Source organism: Dendronephthya gigantea, unplaced genomic scaffold (assembly GCF_004324835.1).
Source record: "Dendronephthya gigantea isolate DGI-Jeju-01 unplaced genomic scaffold, DenGig_1.0 000001F, whole genome shotgun sequence".
NCBI lineage: Eukaryota > Metazoa > Cnidaria > Anthozoa > Malacalcyonacea > Nephtheidae > Dendronephthya > Dendronephthya gigantea.
This window is the reverse complement of record NW_021163011.1, coordinates 5,124,016-5,143,866: the sequence shown is the minus strand read 5'-3', so window position 1 is coordinate 5,143,866 and position 19,851 is coordinate 5,124,016. Positions and strand designations below refer to the sequence as shown.

General features: G+C 35.6%; 3 protein-coding genes across 3 annotated transcripts; 2 read left to right on the top strand and 1 right to left on the bottom strand.

Moving 5' to 3' along the window:
• The first annotated feature begins 294 nt into the window (after window positions 1-294).
• Window positions 295-4,969, top strand: LOC114527832 (tetraketide alpha-pyrone reductase 1-like). The gene is made up of 8 exons (XM_028549537.1): window positions 295-667; window positions 1,354-1,535; window positions 2,515-2,643; window positions 3,245-3,330; window positions 3,577-3,697; window positions 4,143-4,223; window positions 4,303-4,424; window positions 4,655-4,969. Exons 1-8 carry the CDS (start codon window positions 444-446, stop codon window positions 4,784-4,786), a joined length of 1,077 nt encoding a protein of 358 aa, XP_028405338.1. The 5' UTR covers window positions 295-443; the 3' UTR covers window positions 4,787-4,969.
• Window positions 4,970-5,347: 378 nt separating this feature from the next.
• On the bottom strand, window positions 5,348-8,991 carry LOC114527841. The gene is made up of 8 exons (XM_028549548.1): window positions 8,790-8,991; window positions 7,826-7,959; window positions 7,294-7,493; window positions 6,992-7,089; window positions 6,852-6,894; window positions 6,543-6,599; window positions 5,997-6,112; window positions 5,348-5,609 (listed from the first exon to the last, which is right to left on the bottom strand). The coding sequence occupies exons 1-8, from the start codon at window positions 8,920-8,922 to the stop codon at window positions 5,374-5,376; spliced, it is 1,017 nt and encodes a 338-aa protein (XP_028405349.1). The 5' UTR covers window positions 8,923-8,991; the 3' UTR covers window positions 5,348-5,373.
• Window positions 8,992-15,771: 6,780 nt separating this feature from the next.
• LOC114528647 (paired mesoderm homeobox protein 2-like) lies at window positions 15,772-18,247 on the top strand. Its single transcript, XM_028550322.1, is given in 4 exon segments — window positions 15,772-16,221; window positions 16,717-16,812; window positions 16,815-16,900; window positions 17,650-18,247. Coding segments are annotated over 4 exon segments (735 nt in total). The 5' UTR covers window positions 15,772-15,992; the 3' UTR covers window positions 17,974-18,247.
• The last annotated feature ends 1,604 nt before the right edge of the window (window positions 18,248-19,851 follow it).

Genomic DNA, 19,851 nt, shown 5'->3' with positions numbered 1-19,851 from the left:
GGCTACTGGCCTGTGGCCAGCATTGTCATATGGTACGTGGGTGTTGCATGGGTGAATGGTTGGCTTGCAGTCTTGAAGAAGAATTGAAATAGTGAGATCAAAATTACCTTACTGTGATACGTAAATTCCCTGAGAAAACTCATTGAAATATATTCTGGTACCTTGATTCATCGCAATTATGATACTTTCTAGCTGCTCGATTTTGACAAATTCCTACGGTCAACTTTGTAATTTATATTCATAATTTGTCATAGTTGTCATAGTTTGAACATGTAAATGAGGGATGTGTGCGAATGACTGAATGAGTAGCAGCTTGCTTTGATTCAAGTGGGCGGTAGAGGGTACTAAAACGGCAATGACTAAAGTTGTTAAGCGCTAATAAAAAAACAATTTCACCAAATACCAATATCCATTCGATCGTATTTAATTTATGGGAGAAGAATATGGCCGAATTATCACCACGTGTGTTAGTAACTGGAGCATCAGGGTTTTTGGCCAGTCATGTCATTCATCAACTGCTTCAATCTGAGGGGTATCGTGTTCGCGGTACTGTGAGAGATCTCACTAACGAGAAGAAAACATCACCGCTACAAGCGCTGTATCCTGAAGCTAAATATCCCCTAGAACTTGTACAAGCTGATTTACTCGAAGCTGAATCTTGGATAAGGTTTGGGACTTTAAATTGTAAATAAATATTGATTCTTTGATTTCTTTCAATATAAATTGAATGTTGGCATACGTGGGAATATATTAAACCAATAACAATTTTTATGGTTATACAATTTGAAACCTTTTTATTAGGCAATGTATTATATAGCGTGTCATAATAAAAAGTTAATAATTCTACCAGCTTGTTGGTGTATTTGTCTGTGTCTGTCATAAAGTTGTCAATACATAAAAGTACAGGAGTAATATAAAATTAATAATGTAACATGATGATATTATGTATTATAAATTAGCAATTGTCCGTAAACTACCAGTCTACCAGAAACATACATGATTTTCAAAAATGTTCCAGGAAAATGTACGGTTTATACTTTTATAGCTATCATCTGTTTTAACACCAGCTGATATGTAACCACTTGTAAAGAGTGTAATGCTAGTAATTAACTAATAATGGATTGCCTATTTGCTATTTTTTTTAAATATGATCCTCCTTGGAACATGCCTCCAGACATACCTTGCAAGGGATAAACCTAACTTAAGACCTTAAAAATATTTTATAGACAAAATAATCCAGTATATATTAAATTTATATTCTTCACTATAATGACTAGAGTTGATCACATGTGAGGACATTCCCAGCGAAGTACTGAAATTCAATTTTTTTTTTGGTTTTATTTTATCATCCAGAGCTGTAAAAGACTGTGACTATGTTATTCATGTGGCATCACCATTTCCTAATGCACCTCCCAAGAATGAGGATGAGGTTATCACTCCTGCTGTTGAAGGAACAAAAAATGTTTTAGAAGCTTGTGCCAATTCTGGAAGTGTTAAGAGAGTTGTTATCACAAGTTCTGTTGTTGCTATATACTGTATGTTTTACACTTTTTACTTTCAATAATATACTATCATATAGTCTTTTTTATATCCAAGTAGGTGTAGAAACTGGCAACTTAGGATGTGTTCCCTTATACGGAAAAAGCTACCAGACCGGTCTTGTTGAATTTCAATACAGACACATTATTGGCATTTTACATAGAGTGTTTCAAGAACTCTTGTTCAAGTGTTTCATTATTTAAATCTGCCTAGCACAAAAAAATTTTCATGGTTATATTCTTAACAAAATACTCTATTTCGATTTAAGGTATGAGTGGTTTGGCTTCTTAAAGGAAAGCATGCTTAAATTAGAGTTTATTAGTGCTGCCCTATCCACCAATTATAACTGATGTTGCAATTTTAATGCTGTAAAAAGTAGACTACTGGAAATAATATATTTGTCTAATCCAATATTTTTGGCACACCCTCTATATTCTGTGTGTATACATGTATTTAGTGAAAAATATGTAACCAATCACTGTCAGAAATGGTAGGGTCAACTACAATTGAATGCAAACAGGGAGTAATCACCACACAAAGATTAACTTTCGTGACCCAACGTTTCGACACTCCGGTCTAGTGTCTTCATCAGGGGTGAAGAATACACTAGACCGGAGTGTCGAAACGTTGGGTCGTGAAAGTTAATCTTTGTGTGGTGATTACTTTCATTTATTAAAACCAGAGTAGCAATAATTACGATGGATTATATGTACCTGGTTGCCGTGAACTAATTAACTACAATTTGTTGCAAACAGGGAGCTTAAAAAGTAGTTTTATGTTAACTGATGAGGACATCTTAAAAATCCCAGGGGCACATAAACAATTGAATTTTTTTCTCCTCTTGAGGGACAGTACTTAGAATCCTCTAGCAGGAACAGCTGAACTGATGAATATAGGAGTTCATTGCTAAATGTTATCTCAGCTAGCATTATATGGGAATACATTTTATTTGACTTTATTATTTTAACTTTATAGGTGGAAACCAAGATAAGGGTTATATGTTAACAGAAGAAGATTGGTCAGTTTTGGAGAGCTGTCCACCATACGAAAAAAGCAAAGTTTTGGCAGAACAATCTGCTTGGGATTTTGTGAAAAAATTACCAGGTATAGTGTATTGGAACCATTGAGATGCAGGAAATATAAGACATATCACAGGTGAAGTGACTGCTGACAATGCTGTAAATCATGCTGTACCCTTAATTTCACAACCTCCCTATAAAAGTGCTTTATCACCTGAAAAATAACCCCGAAAAGTGCAAACGTTACCCAAACTTTACCTGATGCATTACTGCATCACAGTGGTACAAAATTACATGTTAAACTGACGATGTTCTTTTTCGTGACGTTAATTTTTGCTGTGGCCTTGAATTTTCTCCCAAAATTGCCTGTGCGGCCCTGCATCTCGTGACCATTTCACGACGGTAATTTTCCCGTGCTAGCCTAAACCTTAGGCTGAGGATTTAATATTGGCTGTTTTACCAGTGTCAATATTTCCACATTTGATTTAGAAAAGTATCTCATTGTCTTGATATTGATCAGCATGCAGTAATGCCTTTTTGTCATGCTCACATGCTCAGTGAGCCTTCTTTCTAATAATTCGGGCGAACTATTTTTTAGAATACTTGTCATACCATAATTTGTTAAGATCGTCTACCTGAAATCCGCCACAGCTAGCCTATCATTTTCTGTACTTTTTTACTGTCAGATGAACAAAAGTTTGATTTGGTTACCATCAATCCTGGATATATGTTAGGACCATTATTGCATGGTTCATCGTGCACTAGTATGGAGGTTTGTATATAAACATTGTAGTCGTTTTGAATTTGAGAGACAATCCCCCAAACATGCAATTTAGGGATTAAGGGATAAATGTAATGGTGGTGAATTTATGTTGAAAATTACGGTGTTATGTTGTTGTTAAGACATACCTTGTAAATTATTTAATATTTTTGTCCTGGTCTTTTCCTTTTTCCATATTTTATGTGTGCCATGTATCTATTCGAATAACTGAGATATTACTGCCGTCTTTTTTATTAGATCCACAAAAGATTGTTGCAAAAAGAAATGCCAATGCTTCCTAAATTACAACTAGCATTATGTGATGTTCGTGATGTTGCAACTGCGCATATAAAATCCCTGACACTATCAAATGCTCCTGGTAAGTATATCATTTATAAGAGGATTGGGATGAGTGAAAATATACTAGCCGAAAGAACGCAAGTATCTGCGCAAGTTCTACAGAAATTATTTGGAAGTTAATCAAACGATACTGAAAACAAAATAATAGATTGTTACTCCCGGTATATAAGTAGTAAGAATGTTGGCATGTTTATTTCCTGAAAGCAAACTACATCGGCTTACATGCAGGTGTTGCTGAATGACAAACTAATGATGAACAACCCATGGGCTTACGCAAAAAAATATTAAAATTAAAGATTATCTTTACTCACCTGAGGGAGGAAAAAATTTCTTTTGATGCAATATACGAATAAACTCGTCGTATATTATAAATATATAATAAGTGAAAATAACGAGTATTATGTTGTCTTATATGATCGTTTTTTCGAATGTGTAATTTTTTGTGAATTTGTGAATTATTCTAGATAACAGATTTATTGTCAGTGCTGGAAGTATGTGGTTGAGAGAATTTGCACAAACCCTTGATAGGGAGTTTAAACCACAAGGTGTGATTGTAGTTAAAAGGCGTTCACATGTTTGCATGATGTAGTAAATCTTGATAAGTAAAAATTTCTTGTTATATAGGCTACAGTATTCCTACAAAATATTGTCCAAAGTTTGGTCTACGTGTTATGTCATTAGTAGACAAGTCTGTGAAAGGCATACTTCCTCAAATTGGGAAGGTTGTTAATGTTTCTAATGAAAAGGTTAGTAAAATTGAACAGGAAACAAAAGACCGATTTTTGTATCACATTATTTTTACGCCTATATATATATTGCATGGCTGTTCTTTTGTTGTTTTGTTCTTTACACGTTTTGACGTCGTCCGTCTGACTATGCATGTATTTGTTAGATGTTGTGTTTTTACATTTTTATATGATCATCTTTTACTACAGTAAGTTATTCTTAGTAGCTACATAACCTTAATTTCACATAGATGATTAAAGAGCTTGGTATAACACCAATTGAGGTGGAAAAATCTATCATTGATATGGCATACAGTTTAATTGATCAAGGTTTTGTGAAGAAGACAACTAAATACAATGGCAGTCGAACAAATGATGATTAAAATGTATAATTGATCGTTGTATACTAGTCATTTGGCTTTATGCACTTATATCATGCATATACTAGACGTTGTCATTAATTCATCTTAATTTGTGAATTATGCTATATTTTTATGTAGTCTTATAAAGTTTTCTTTAAAGGGATATATTTCCCCCCCCCCCTCACAGGATCAGTAATCAACCTTTTCCAAATATAATTATATCAACAAAATGCTATTTTTCGAATCGACATTTTTTACGAACTCTCTCTCCATATATATGTATGAAAATAAATTTGGTTCATATATGAAATCAACATGTACAAGTGGTCTCAATTCAAAGATTATAGCTAGCTATTTTCAAAGACGAACTGTATTTCACACAATTGACTAAAAATGCTTGGATATTTATATTTACAAATTTAGACGAAAAATATTTGGACCGAATATTTGAAAATATATACTGAGAATTACCAGATGTTGCTTCATTATACGCGGTGACGTATATAAAGGTGAGAACAAATCTTTGGGTGTTAGCGTTAGCGTTACATGCATGCCAAGTTCATAAAATAATTTTATCTTTTATATCAGATGTCATTTTACAATAGTAATCAATGTATCGTATTGTAATCAATGTATCTTGCTTTAATTGGTTTTACTTTGTTTGGACTAATTGGTCTTCGTTGGTTATTTCTATGTGGTGGTAAATGTTTTTTTCCCTGATTCCATTCAGCACAATGCCACTTGTTCAAGCTGAGGTAGTAAGGTTCAGTGTTTGTTCCAGTATGCATTACATCAGCTTGAGATGTTTGGCTTTCTACAACTTTCAATGCAGCTTTGGGTACGTCTATATTATAGATTATACGTAATTATCTACATTATATACATGATATAGTCTATAAGGGATTAAGGGGTATTATATCATATAGCGTTCAGGTTAACTATAGTCATCAGCGCAGGCAATTCTAAAGCAGATCTAATAATACCCTCCGTATTAAACTAAACATTATTTCTTCAGAAATATATTTTAAAGTACACTTGGACTGCATGACCAAATAATAGTGTTGACGATCGGTTAACGATCAAGATATATAATCGTTCGCAATAATTCAAAATTATGCATGAACACGTTTCACCCCAAAAGCACGACAAGACGCCTTGCAAAATGCAACAAAGTTTAGGCTTCTGAAAAATCCACAACCTGCATGCTAGTCTTGTAAATGATTTATCTCACCGTGTTCGATATCAGAAGACATTTCTCTCGTTTTATCTAATATAAAACTTCCGAAGCCATCTTTACTAACGTATAAACCATGTTTCGTTAGTGACTTCGCATCAACAAGTCGCGATCTTAAAAAAAAGTAGAAAAGGGACGTTAGCCTGTTTACATATATAGATATCTGAGTACTGGGTGATATTTGAGTATGCCAAAGCTATAGTTTAGTACACGTACGTGGATTACCACTGGCAATGGTGAATGCAATCGCACACCATAGACAGTTTATATTGACTAACTACAGTAGAGCTGCAGTTTCACTCTTCTCTGCAGTTTCACGTATCGAAACTCGATTGTTTGCTCTATGCTACAGATGAAAACACGATAAAAGGCCGTGGAACGAAAATTTCTGTTTAAGAACTGTGAAAAAGAAGAACCACATACAGAATACACATGGCCAGCAAATGCATGCATATGGTATGCGTATGCGTATGATGAGCTTCCAACAAAAGGTAGTTTTGAAAAGGTAGTTTTTAACTCATGCTACAGTTCGAAGTGTCTCACCGGTTGTATCTTGCTCCAGTTAGGTATGCATGAACAGACTTCATGTAATCGAACACTCTTGAAAGTTTAACGTAACAACCTTTAGTGTCAAAAGCAAAGCAACCTCGTTCCCAGGGTATTCTGTGTTCATGGCGCGGTACGGGCGCAACGAAGACGGGCCCGTACCGCGCCATGAACACAGAAGACCCTGGGAACGAGGTTGAAAGCAAAGCTGCACATAACTGGGGTATGTACAGAGTTACGCCAAGAGGTGACAAAAATAATTGAATTATGACCGCCGATAAAAACTGAACTCAAATTAAAACTTACTCTTTGGGTGTTAATGAATTCTTGTGTAAGATGTATTCATTTCCTACGAAAAAATAAGTGAGTTACGCCATTTAGGAAAACATGCAATTACATTAAAAAGGCTCAATATAAAATTCAAGATATTAAATAACGGTACTTACGAATAGCACAAGGTTTCTTTACGATTTTTTTATCATTAGTAGGTCTAGGAGATTCACTTGTCGCCCTAATGTCGTACGACGATTTGCTCCTGAGAAGACTAAAAATACACCACTATATTATTAAACCATCCTATAGAGTAACTATCTCAACGGTTGTCAATATCTTCTAGAGACTTCTACGTACGATACTTTGTAATTTTGGCCTAAAATCGAGCGTTGGGGGGTTGCTTTAGCATTATTCGTGCTTTATGACGTAAAGTAAGAAAATGTTTGATAGTCAAGCCTCAAGGCAAGTTACGTACCTGGCTTTAGTTGGTCGCCCAAGATGACGGGAAGTCTCGCTTGCAGACACGGGTCGTTCAGCATATGAGTATACAGTACTGGCTGACTTTGGACGATACGAAGGACGTCGTGGTTTTGCTGGCTCTGGTGTTGATTGTGAGTCAAGAAGGGAATAGAAGGACGCATGTGGTCGACGTAGTGCTGAAGATATCAAGATTTGCTAATAAAAAAACACCAAACGTTTATTAGCTACGTTTTTCGTCCAATTCTTTATACAATCACAGTCTCCATGACTTTGTGGCTGGCAGTTAAAGGGACACTGGGCATTGCTAATGGTTCTATTCCTGCGTTAAATCTGAGACTGACTGACTGAGGTGTATCTTTCTGCATAAATTCCCGGTTACTTGTACTGCTGCATTGCAAATATGCATCTCGTTTCTCTAATCTATTATAAATTAAAGTACATATTGGAGGACACATAGTCTTTTGTACGATACATAAACCATTGGAAAGTAAATTCTTATTATAAAATCACAAAACTATTAGTATTACTTGTGATCTAATGCCATTACTTATTTTCTCTGGGTCCAAGGCTAGACATTCGTGACTTGATAAACGTTGCTTATTCGTTTCCGCAGAAGACGGTAGAGATATTTCTTGTTGACTTTTACATCTTCTTAGTTTTTCTGTAAGTAGAGTTTATAGTTTTGGTGGTATGGTTTAGTATTTTCTTAATTTCTTCTTCATTTTAGTCTTTTTCAAAAGAACTGTAAGTAGGAATTGTGTTCGAAAAAATGGCATAAATATATAATCATCCAACTTTAGCCTGCTTTGCCTTTGGTGCTGCCATGAATTGTTCACACAATCTTGTTGTAGTGAAGCTGAAGGCTTAAATATTAATAAAAAAGAGCAAATAACTCGCAGACCATGCAGTAACATGTTTCACAAATTTCTTACTCCTGCTTATATATGACTCAGCCTGTTTTGTATTCCAAAGCTACACAATAGATCTTTTTCGTAATTATGTCACAACATTTTAACATCACAATTTTTTAAATTTAGAACCACCTTAATTAAATTAAATGGATTTCAAGTTTTACTCTCACAAGCCATGTCCAAAGATGCAAAACATCCTTCTTCAACACATGCATGAAGTATGTGTGAAATACATGCATACATTTTGTTTGACTAATAAATGTGGAAATAGGCTAGCTATAACATGAGAACGAGGCTGAGGGGCCAAGACCACAAAACCCTGAAATCACATTAATGAATCCCATGAATTGTGTTTTAATCAGAGAGTACTTGCTGCATATAAGCAACCTGAATTTTAAATTCTTTAAACTTATAAATTTAAATAAATTTAAGATTGTAAACGTCCTAGCTGTTTGTAAGAAAAGGAACATGCGAGTAGAAGTAAAATATTTGCAAGTATCCAGACAAGGCAATTTGAATATACGATACTTTTTCTCTTCAAATTATCTTTAAGCTAATTCAATGATTAATTAAAACAAACCATGATTTTCTTTACTATCAGGACAGTGAGTATACGTCTTGGTAGAAACGCGTTCAATACATGACTTCGGACGTTGCGGAATGAATGTCAACTGAAATTGCAGGGCGTTGACAACACCGTACGTTTTCTTCATAACATTGGGTTCATTCTTGACAGGACTGTTTGCATTTTTCCCACTTAACTTACTTGCTGATCACTTGTTGCTCCCTTGCTACACATCATAACAATTAAAATGACTGTTGCTACGCAGCAATGTGTACGCAAATAAACATCACGCGAAAATGACGGTTGCTAAGAAACAAATCCTACGCCCACTGAGCTATATTTAAATTTCATTTATTAATTATTATGGAATAAAGTCGTAAAATAAGTTTTCACCTGTGGTTTCACAATGTTATACTATTAAATCTAATGGCAGCATTTCTGTGTATGTGTTTTAATTTATAACTTTTAAAAATGCTTCATCTGCTAAATCAAATTGCTGTCAGCTTAATGTTTTCAATAAGTTTCGGTGTGTTTGTGTTTGAAGCCTCCCGTTTACCGGTTTACAATACAGTCAATTTAGCCCCGTTTACACTACACTCAATTTATCGCCACGGGACGGCTAAAGCCCCGTCTACACTACACTCAATTTATTGGCACGGCACCGCAAAAATTGGTATCCGTACACAATTTCAATAGTGCTCGGCCTTTGTTTTGGTAGCCTGCATGAACAGATGAAATGGGCACGGTTGCCTGTCTCATGTTTCTGATCTCCCTATTTGTGGTAGAGACACAACTGAAAGATCAGCCCATTGTGATAATCTTCAGACAGTTCCAATTGCATCTTGTAGGAATCATATATTGCATTCTCAAGATGTCTCATTACTCGGAACTTGTTTTCTGCTTTTTACCTCTCAGTCCCGAAGCTTTGGTTATGCATGCCCATAGCAGAGCATCGTTTTTCTCTCTCTTGCTAGGCGATATAAAATAATTCCATGTTCAGTATACACCAATATACATACGACACCCTTTTTTAAACATCTATTGTATCATATCATCATTTAGCATCATACTATATCACACCGCATCATATAGCATCATATAGTATCGTACTATGGTCCTACGAAAGACACTGGGCACGAGGTTGCACTGGGCACAGAAAGACCGAGATGGTTTCAGTGGTTGTGTGAGTAAGCTATTTCACTTACAAAAAAAGTCCGTCGGGCAGAACTGAATATATGAATAAAACCCCCGCAATTATCGTTCTAGTTACTCCACTGTAACTCCAGTGATTGTGTGAGTATGATTAACGACCTAGGATTAACCGGAACACATAAATAAAAAATAAAAACCAAAAATTTATTACCTTAAGTTGCTTATATACCCAAGACCATCCATCTACAGACTTTTAGTGAATTTTAGTGAATTTTCGATTTATGAGCTCTTTCGAAGGAACCCGACGTTATTGATTTGGGATTAGGAGCTCTTCCGACGGGAATTTTGGAGTATTTTGAGTGTGAGTTTAAGGCAATATGCAAACATTTTTGCAGAACAAGCAATTTGAGGTAATAATCCATGTAAAACGTACATGACATGGAGTGTGAGGTCTGCTTCCACTGTCGTGTTTTTAGCACGACGTACACGTAAAAGTTGTGTACCATTTATTTTCAAATCCAGATTTGTGAGCGCTGAAATTGGTAAATCATTGGGCACTCTTTTTGACTTGAAATACTTGGATGAATTATTAGACCATGCTGGATATGCACCCATGGTTAGTAAAAAGGAATACGTTTTGAATGCAAGCCAACGTATCCCAACCATGTGACTGTACATCTTCTTTATCTCGGGGATACGACGAAGCAGTGGACAAACATTATTTTAGAAATTTTGAAATGACGGACGAATGCTTACGACTCTATCTTCGAGAAACAAAATCAGGAGACAAAAAGGATAGATAGAATGTATGTTTTTGACAAATATATGGTTTTAACTCCTATATAGCAAGAAACAATTCTGCATTAATCAGTGATTATAAAAGATTGGAAAGTATTTGAAAGCCGTCTGAAGCAATACCTGTATGCATAAGAAAACAACTTGCATAACATCTCAATACCGAAAACATAAGGTTACGACAGCATCGATCGACTCGAGTGAATCAGTGAATAATACCTAAACGCAGGAAAACATCCCTTAAAAACGACAGGTGCATGGGGAAACAGATGCATGAGTAACATTCTATTGCAAACATAATTTCATTGGCCTAATGCATCGCTGCATGCCGGAGGAAATAACTGTAAAAAAATCTCAGTGCAAGGAAACTGACTTTAAAACGACATCTGCCATGAGGAATTAACTGCCGAATATTATCATCGCAATGCAGGGAACATAATTGGTAGACAATGTGCTCGAAGAAAGAAAAGGGATAACATGTCAATGGAATAAGTTGCAGTCTGAACATCTGCATAAGGAAACAAACTAAGTATTAGAGCCACAAGTAAGAAAACATCACACATACAGAAACGAACGAGGGCTACAACTTTCGAAGAGGTGAAGTGAACATGAATTGAAAAAAATTCATGCAAAAACCTATGGGAGAATAGCTTGAGGCGGTGTTAAACCATGTGCACGAAAGACCTTTAGCTTAACCAATATGACAAACCGCGAACAGCAAACGGCTAATTTCAAATAACATTTAAAATTAGATTTTTGGCACCGTTTCTCGGCCACAGAAACAAGCATTTTTTTTTGAAGATTCGAAATGAATTTTTCTGTTTGCCGTTAGAGGGTTGTCGTAAACTGTCAAGCTAAAGGTCTTAATTATTGCAAAACCAAGTACGACAAACCGACTCAGGCAAAATCAGCCGTGGCTTTAAAACAAACAGAATCGCCAGAAAACAGGCAAGATGGGTAAACACCATCATAGGAAGCCCAGACAAATGAGTTGGCCATTTGACTATACAACTAGTGACGTAACTTCCTATGACACCATCGCGCGAAAGCGGTCCAGCAAAAGCAAGGCGCCAGGCACTTAAAATAAGGCACAAGCGAATGGCACGAAAGATTGTATTAAGATACCAGAACTGGCGCATATATACATGAAAACAACGATATGAAACATGAAAATACTTCGAGTTCTTCTGACAAAGCAGCCTGCGACGTGGGAGCCGTAGTAGACCTAGATTGAGACGTGGACTCGTGGCCCCGACCACCTGCTGGATGGCGCTAGTACTTGACTCGATTCCTGTATGCGGAATTTGTGGCTCCTCTCGACTGGCGAGAGACATGTTGTCTGGACGTCTGCTTGAGCAAACTGGTGATAGACTGGATGTAGTTGTGGCTTATACGTGCATGCAGTCGTACTGGGCAAGACCGCTGGAAATAGCCAGATTAAACTCATGCGAACTTATATAGCAGTTACCATGCAGGTAGTAGTTATTTACAGCTATTTATTTTTCAACCTTTAAGATCATGGAAACCTAGTTATACCGACTGTTCTTTGTCTTTGAAGACACGTTGTGCTTACGATGTTGCCGGAAATATATGGAAAATAAAAATATACCAATTATGATAAGAAATATCGAGTATCTTGATTTAGTATCACAAAAACGGTAATATATCTTTCGATACTGCGGACGAAGTCAAAGATTGAGCATAGTATACGCTTTACTTGTCTCCAATTGCCAGTGCTCGTGAAATTGATCTGTGTCTGTGTTCGTGGCATAAATTTGGCTGAAGGTATTTTTCCGTTATTGTCTGAACGGAACATCCCTACTGAGACTAATAGCATAAAAAAGGCGACCACCGTAGGGGGTAGATTTAGCGAAGCGAAGTGAGAGGACTTTGAGGTATTGAAATACGTGTTTATGACAGCAAAAAAGCACATGCTATTGCTAGGATTACTACACGATTACCAGGATCATGTTCAGTACCTCAAAGTTAGTCATCTCACGGCTCACGCTTTGTTCACGCTGTTAAAAAGTTTAAAGTGGATTATTTTGTTATTACTATTAATATTAATACTAATGGTTGTAGTGAATATTTTTGAATATTAAGTGTTGCCATCCAATGACCTGTTTTTCGCAGTCTCCGCCTAAAATCGTTGTTAAATTTGTAGTTATAGCTAAGCCATTCGTAATCGAACTAATCTTAATTCACTTTGTTTGCTTATTTTCATATTACTGCATGCAGAAACGTATTTTGTTATCGCAGAAGCGTAATTAGTTCTGCAGCCATTGAAATGCTAATACATGCATGATCTTTTTTATACACCAATAACCGTATGCGTGTCACGACGATATGGTTAAGGTGAAAACAGCCTTTATAAAACTGAGAAACGCAAGATGATTTCACTACGACGACATTGTAAGAAAATCGTATTATCGTTGGTAATTTTTGTTTCTGCTTTGGCTTATTTATTCCGTGAGATAACTGTGAAAAATCACGATCCTTTCGTTAAGATTAATAGAAGTAAAAGGCGACCAGTTGCGACAAAAACGTCAGTTGATACTGTTGATATCGTGAATGATTACTATCCTTTTGTTGATTTTAAATTCGTTTTACCTGACGTTTCGCCCAAAGTCGAGACACAGAATATTTTTATGATTGTTTTGGTCAATTCTGGTAGCAAAGGAAACGAATTTCGTAAACGTCGCGAAGCTATACGACAAACCTGGGGAGGTAAAGATAATTGCGAACAAGGTAAAGCTTCTAGAGATAAAAGACTTAAAGATTTGAACTGGCTGGTGATATTTGCTCTCGGAAAGGCAGGACCGGGAAAAATAAAGATGATGAGTTGAACATGGCTGAAGCTAGTCGACATAACGATAAAATAGGAAATATTACAGACAACTATTATGGTAATATCATTAAGTTATACATGGGTATACGTTGGATCACGAGGTTAAATACAAAATATATAATGAAAGCAGACGATGATGTCTACGTGCGGATACCACGTGTGTTGGAATATCTTGTCAATGCCAAGTTTCCAAAACCATTTTACGGTGGTACAGCGCTCCCTCCTACCTGGTACATCGCGAAATCGGCAATAAATGGACAATTAGTTGGCAATACTATGGAAAAACATATTATCCACGTTTCAACGGAGGGGCTTTCTTTATTTTATCTAGCGACCTTCTGAAAAAATTGTTGAACTATGTTTATATTAGAAAGCCATTCCACACGGACGATGCATATGTTGGAGTAGCTATGAACGACTTGAAGGTCAACGTTACTAAGATAAATTCATTTCGTTTGAAGCCCAAAACGCGAGATTATATACGAGCTGCATCTGACTGCGAATTGTTAGGGTATAATGCATTTGGACATAGGATTGACCCACAGTCGCTAAAAAATCTTCATTTACGCTTCCAGTCGCATTTATGTACGAATATCAGCTTAAAATGTTGAGTTACGAAACTACAGGTACACCTGCAGTTGTTGTCGTGGGTTTGATTCGTATCACGAAAACAAGCATTCCCAAGTGCGGTAATTGTTTTATAAAATTACTGATAAATTAATGGAGATTACTATGATTATATATATAGCGCCATTTCGTCTAATAAATCAATGGCACTTTACACTGTTTATTTAAAATACTGTTTCTATTTGCTACTAATACTAATATTTTAAAATGATAATACTATTTGCTGACTTAATTGTAATTTTTTTTCAATGTTTTGTTGTTCGCCTTAAAGACACTTCAACCTAGTCTAGTTGTCTCGTTATAGCTACCTAGATTCATTGTCATTGCCAATTGCCATAATTATACACTAGACTAGACACTAGAGTTATATATAAAGTATTTTTTGTATGAAAAAGATGATGGACAAAAAAACAAATTACTGTTACGGCTCAGTGATCGACAGAGTGGGTCTTAAGGCTGCTTTCCACTTACGCGTTTTTTATACGCACGTACACGTACAGAAAATTTTGAATGCTTTTAAATTTTTATCACTTAACATCTAGGTCAACAACATTATAATTATTATATTTAACCAGGATAGATGGGGTCCTGCATCTCTCTAGAAAGTTCCAGGCCAGCCCCTGTTCTTTCAACTCCCTCTCCAGGTCCTCCTCCGAGTTTCCTTGGGACGCCCCTATCTCCAATCCACCTCCCGATCGTCTTTTACGAACTTCAAGGGAGATTGGTTTGGCGTTGGTCCTTTCATACAGCTCCGAGTTTGAGATGGTGTTCGGCTAATCGTAAATCGTTCGTTATCCTGCAAACGATAGTACCATCTCCATCAGTTACGAAGAGTATTTGCTTTTCCACGTTAGGGCCACCTCGCGTGAAGCGGCATATTTGAGAGTGTACGTATATGTACAGATATTAATTGACATATTCGGAAAAACCTTTTTATTGGCACTTTTGTAAACATATGTACACCGAACAGCATCAAATTATCAATCATTTGTGAAACATAATCCATTAATGATCAGCGATACATAACCATCTTGTTTTTCTAAATATGAATTAGACGAAAGGCGAGCTGTAATGATTGAATACCCCGTAACATGCTAGTAACCTTGGCGCTGAATTGAAGCATAATTGAATCACATCGAACCAGCTTACTTTTTTTTGTGCTTTTGACAGTCTAAAATTAGCCTATATGGCTATGGTACACTTAGTCATACACCCCACAACGATATGTTGCCAAAAGATAGAACAGCTGATCAATTTTTCTCCGTCTTTTGTGTGTTATATTGTTTCACATCGACTGCGGAGTCGGTGCCTTTGACTTTTTCATAGGAGACGATTATAGGGATCATAGCCTTTATTCTAAATCGAACCTGTCTTTTTCAACTGTTCCATTTTCTCAACATCGAACAACGGAAATGTCGATTTGGTAAAATAAACTAGGTGGAGCTTTCCGAGACTAACATAGATCAGCTAGGTTAAACAGTCTAATTATGTTTATATCCTGATCACATATTAATTAACAATAGCAAAACTGATCGCCTCGTGAGAACGGTAATTAACAGTGCCGTGTTGCGAACTTGAATTAACATAAGACAAACCGCTGGGAAGAAATTGTTAGTTTTGGCTTGACACTTTGTGATATTAAACACTATGATATGTATCTCATACCAGCGAGGCAATCCACTCCCTATACGAATATGTCAACATAAGTTTACATCAAATCTCGGGGTTAGTACGTACGGCTTGGCAAATATTAGTTTAATTAATTGTGTATTTACTCGCGTTAATTACCTGATGAAATGGAGAAATTAACAGCATTTGTATCAAGGTTCGAAGGGGAGAAAACAATTTCATCCGAAGGTATTTTGGCTCCCTCAAGTAGCTTGACATCAACAAAGTCTCCAGTGTTCAGTTCATCAAACTCTTTCAACATTGCGAACATTTTAAGTAAAGAAACTGGAAGAAGGTACGAAAACGAAGTGGAAGAAGATCTTATGCAAAACACCAACAGCAGTGTGACAGAAGCAAGTAAGTTATCAGACACAGCTTGAAAGAGCTAACCAATTTCATCTTTGATTGAACCATTGTCTTCTGTATCCTGTTTAAGTGTGATTTCGGTGTAGGATTTTAAATAATAAAATGATTATCACCTTTGTTTATACACATTCAAGTTGTACTGCAGTCGTTAAACTTTAAAATTAAACCTCCAATCTATATATTATATGGAGTACAGCAGCTGGTACATCAGCATTTATGTAGCTTTAGATTCGAAGACGCCATTATTCGTTGTTAGCTGTTTTAGAAAATCGTTTTCACATTTCTGTGCATGGTATTAGCTATACATTTACCTTTTCTTTAAACATAGCTTAAAACTTATATATAAACCTATATATATATATATATATAATTATATATATATATATTATATATATATTATATATATATTGTACAGTATAAATATGTGTATAGTAATGCATGCGTGTGATATATATTTTGAGGTGATCTTATCCTATATTGTTGCAGGCTCTGGGAATGAGAAGGTATCTCTCACAGGCGCAATTCGCGTGAAAAGTTCAAGAAACAGAAAAAACTTTAGCGCCGAACAATTATCCGAACTGGAGAGTTATTTGATCAAACTCACTATCCAGATGCCTTCATGAGAGAAGCCATTGCAAGACGACTCATGTTGTCTGAAACAAGGGTGCAGGTGCGTTGGGCGACGACAGTTAACTGTAGTTGTACTTGAACTGATTACCTAGCTGAATGGCAGAATACGGTCAGACGATGGTTGAGAACAAATTTAGATAATTTGATTGCACGAATAAAACAGAAATCATGATTGGAAGCTATAGCCGGTAACAATCTATATATAAATTAAGTAGCAACAAAAGTGTGAAACGCGGGCATTATATATTTACGTCCTCTGAACTGTTCTGATAAAATAATTTGAAAGAAAAGTAGGGATTATAAAGACAATGAAATTGTTTTTAGGTTTCACTGTTTGAGAACATGGCAATGTATTATTACCTTACACGAATTGAATCGTCTGAGCACAGGAAAATAGTAATTAGGATAACTATAGCTTACCGTACAAAAGTGTTTAAACGAACTAGTGTTAATCCGCTTGTATATACAGAGACTTAATGTTTTGGCTACTACAAAAACTGTAATCTTTTGTGCATTAACTATAAGGAGCGGTGGGAAAACAGACTACAAGATTTCCGTTTTGGATTAGCCATCTCAGTGGTGTTCCTCTATCTAATTATGGTATTATTATATTGCTCTAGGAATTGTCTATTTACAACATAATTGCCATTCATGTTGTGCAACTGGTTTTTATACTACATTGTAAATAACCTTTATACAGCCGGTGATACAAGGCTAGGACTAAATTTGGAAGGAACGTTCAAATTTAACAAATATCCTGTCCATTGCTCATTCTCATTCATCTTTTAGATTTGGTTTCAAAACCGGCGAGCGAAATCACGACGGCAGGAGACGAACTCCAACAGAGGTACTGGTTTACCTGCCACGAAAACTACGTATAGTGAAAATCACGCGCTGCAAGAGCTCTTTCAAGGATGGTCCCGTTCTCCTTATGCATTTCCTACTTTAAATCTTCATTCATCTGGTTCATCGCTAATACCGTTCTCTCGTGATCACAGAGAAGCATTCTGTGAGAGGGCCAATGCAATAAAAACCTCTCAACGACAATCAAGTATTGCTGAACTTCGTATGAAGGCGAGACAACACACAGGAACATATATGAGTAATCGTTAATAATTATTTGAACTACTGGATTGTTCGTGCCTAAACAATGTCTATTGAATGATAGCAAAGTAATCTAAAGTGATTGATAACTGTATTATATAAATGTCACGGGTGGTCGTTTTTTAATACAATACAAAAAAACTGTTATTAAAATTGACAGTACAAAAATGCATGGTAATGTAGAGAACATACCGCAACCATGCACCACATGCGTCAGGAACAAAAATATCATCCTAATTGCAAGAACTTCAATCATACTTATTAGAACCGTGAACAATGTTAATGACTGTTCTCACGACAGGAGTTATGGTGTATACGAGTAAAAATATACGGCAATCGTATATGGCGTGGTGTGTCATAATCAATAATAATGATTGCCCCTGACGAAATCGTTCATTTTCGGTGAATATAGGGATCTAAATTGAAATTTACATGAGTGATTTCAGCATCAAATGTGGTATAACAACTGCCTAATGGACAAAAGTTACAAAACACTTCTCGACGTTTCGACCTGCATGAGGGCCTTCGTCAGGAGAGTTATTTGAAGACGCTGCCACGTTGCTCCCTGGTTACATATGAGTGATTACAGTATGATATTTTAGTGCAAACTTTTGAAAACAATTGTGCAAATGTTTCTTTTAGCCTCGGTCAACTTCAAGCATTGTTTTCTTCCCCATTTTTAAACGGACTCGCAAACATAATTATTTTCATCTTGAAATAAAGAAGAAAGATCGGACCTTAATATTCCCCGAAAATAGAACAGAAAATTACAGAATCAACAAAAATATACAATAAAAACTTGTGAAATAAATACATGCACTTGAAATTTTTGACATATATATACTAGTGTTTTTTAACAATTTTGACAGATACCAAGGTATTTTAAATTTTTTATATTTTTTTTATTTTTGACATTTATACTATTTTTACGTGTATAATATTTTTATCTGCTGCGACACAGTAGACCAAACAAATAGATTCCATTTATCTCCGCCAAAAAAAATCAAGAGAATTTCAAAAAATTTACATTTTCAGCTTCGGAAAATCAACCTGTCAAATTTAATTTTCGTGTAAAAGTGAAAAGAAATTAATGTAACTGAAAGTTAGTTTTTTGAATGCAGGAAATTTTTCTATTTTTTTCGAATTTTTAAATTTTTGACATACTGTATATACTAGTGTGTTTAATATTTTAATTTTTAAAATTCGTATTGTAGAGTCTAGGAACCGTTAGGATGATCCTGCCAAATGATTAACCCATCTGTTAATATGTTGAAAATCGCTTCAAATATTTACTAAGACAAATTTCTTTCGTTTTTGAGCATATTTTAAAATTTGGAAAATTGAAAAATTCGTTAATTTTGGCCAATATGGTAAGGGTACCTTTTACCATAAGTTAAGGTAAGATAAGGTAAGGTAAGGGTACCCTTTACCATTTTGGCCGAAATTGCCGAAACGTTTCACAAAAATGTCTTAATATGCTAAAAATTGCTTCAAGACTGAGCATACATGGTTGCTTTTTGAAACATACTGAAAAATTTTGGCAAAAAGGGAAGGGGTACCCAAAAACAAACCAAATATGCTCAAAAACCAAAGAGATTAGTCTTAGGAAACATTTTAAGCTATTTTCAGGATGTTAGCACATTTTTAGAAAATTTCCAAAGGTTGTCAATTTTACCAAAATTGTTTGGTAAAATTGATAACTTTTGAAAATTTTCTAAAAATGCGCTAACATGCTGAAAATGGCTTAAAATGTTTCCTAAGACTAATCTCTTTGGTTTTTCGGTACCCCTTCCCTTTTTGAAAAAATTGACACCTTCAAAACTTTGTTATCATGCTAAAAATGGCCTCAAATGTTTTTGAAATGGTAAGGGTCCCACAATCACCACA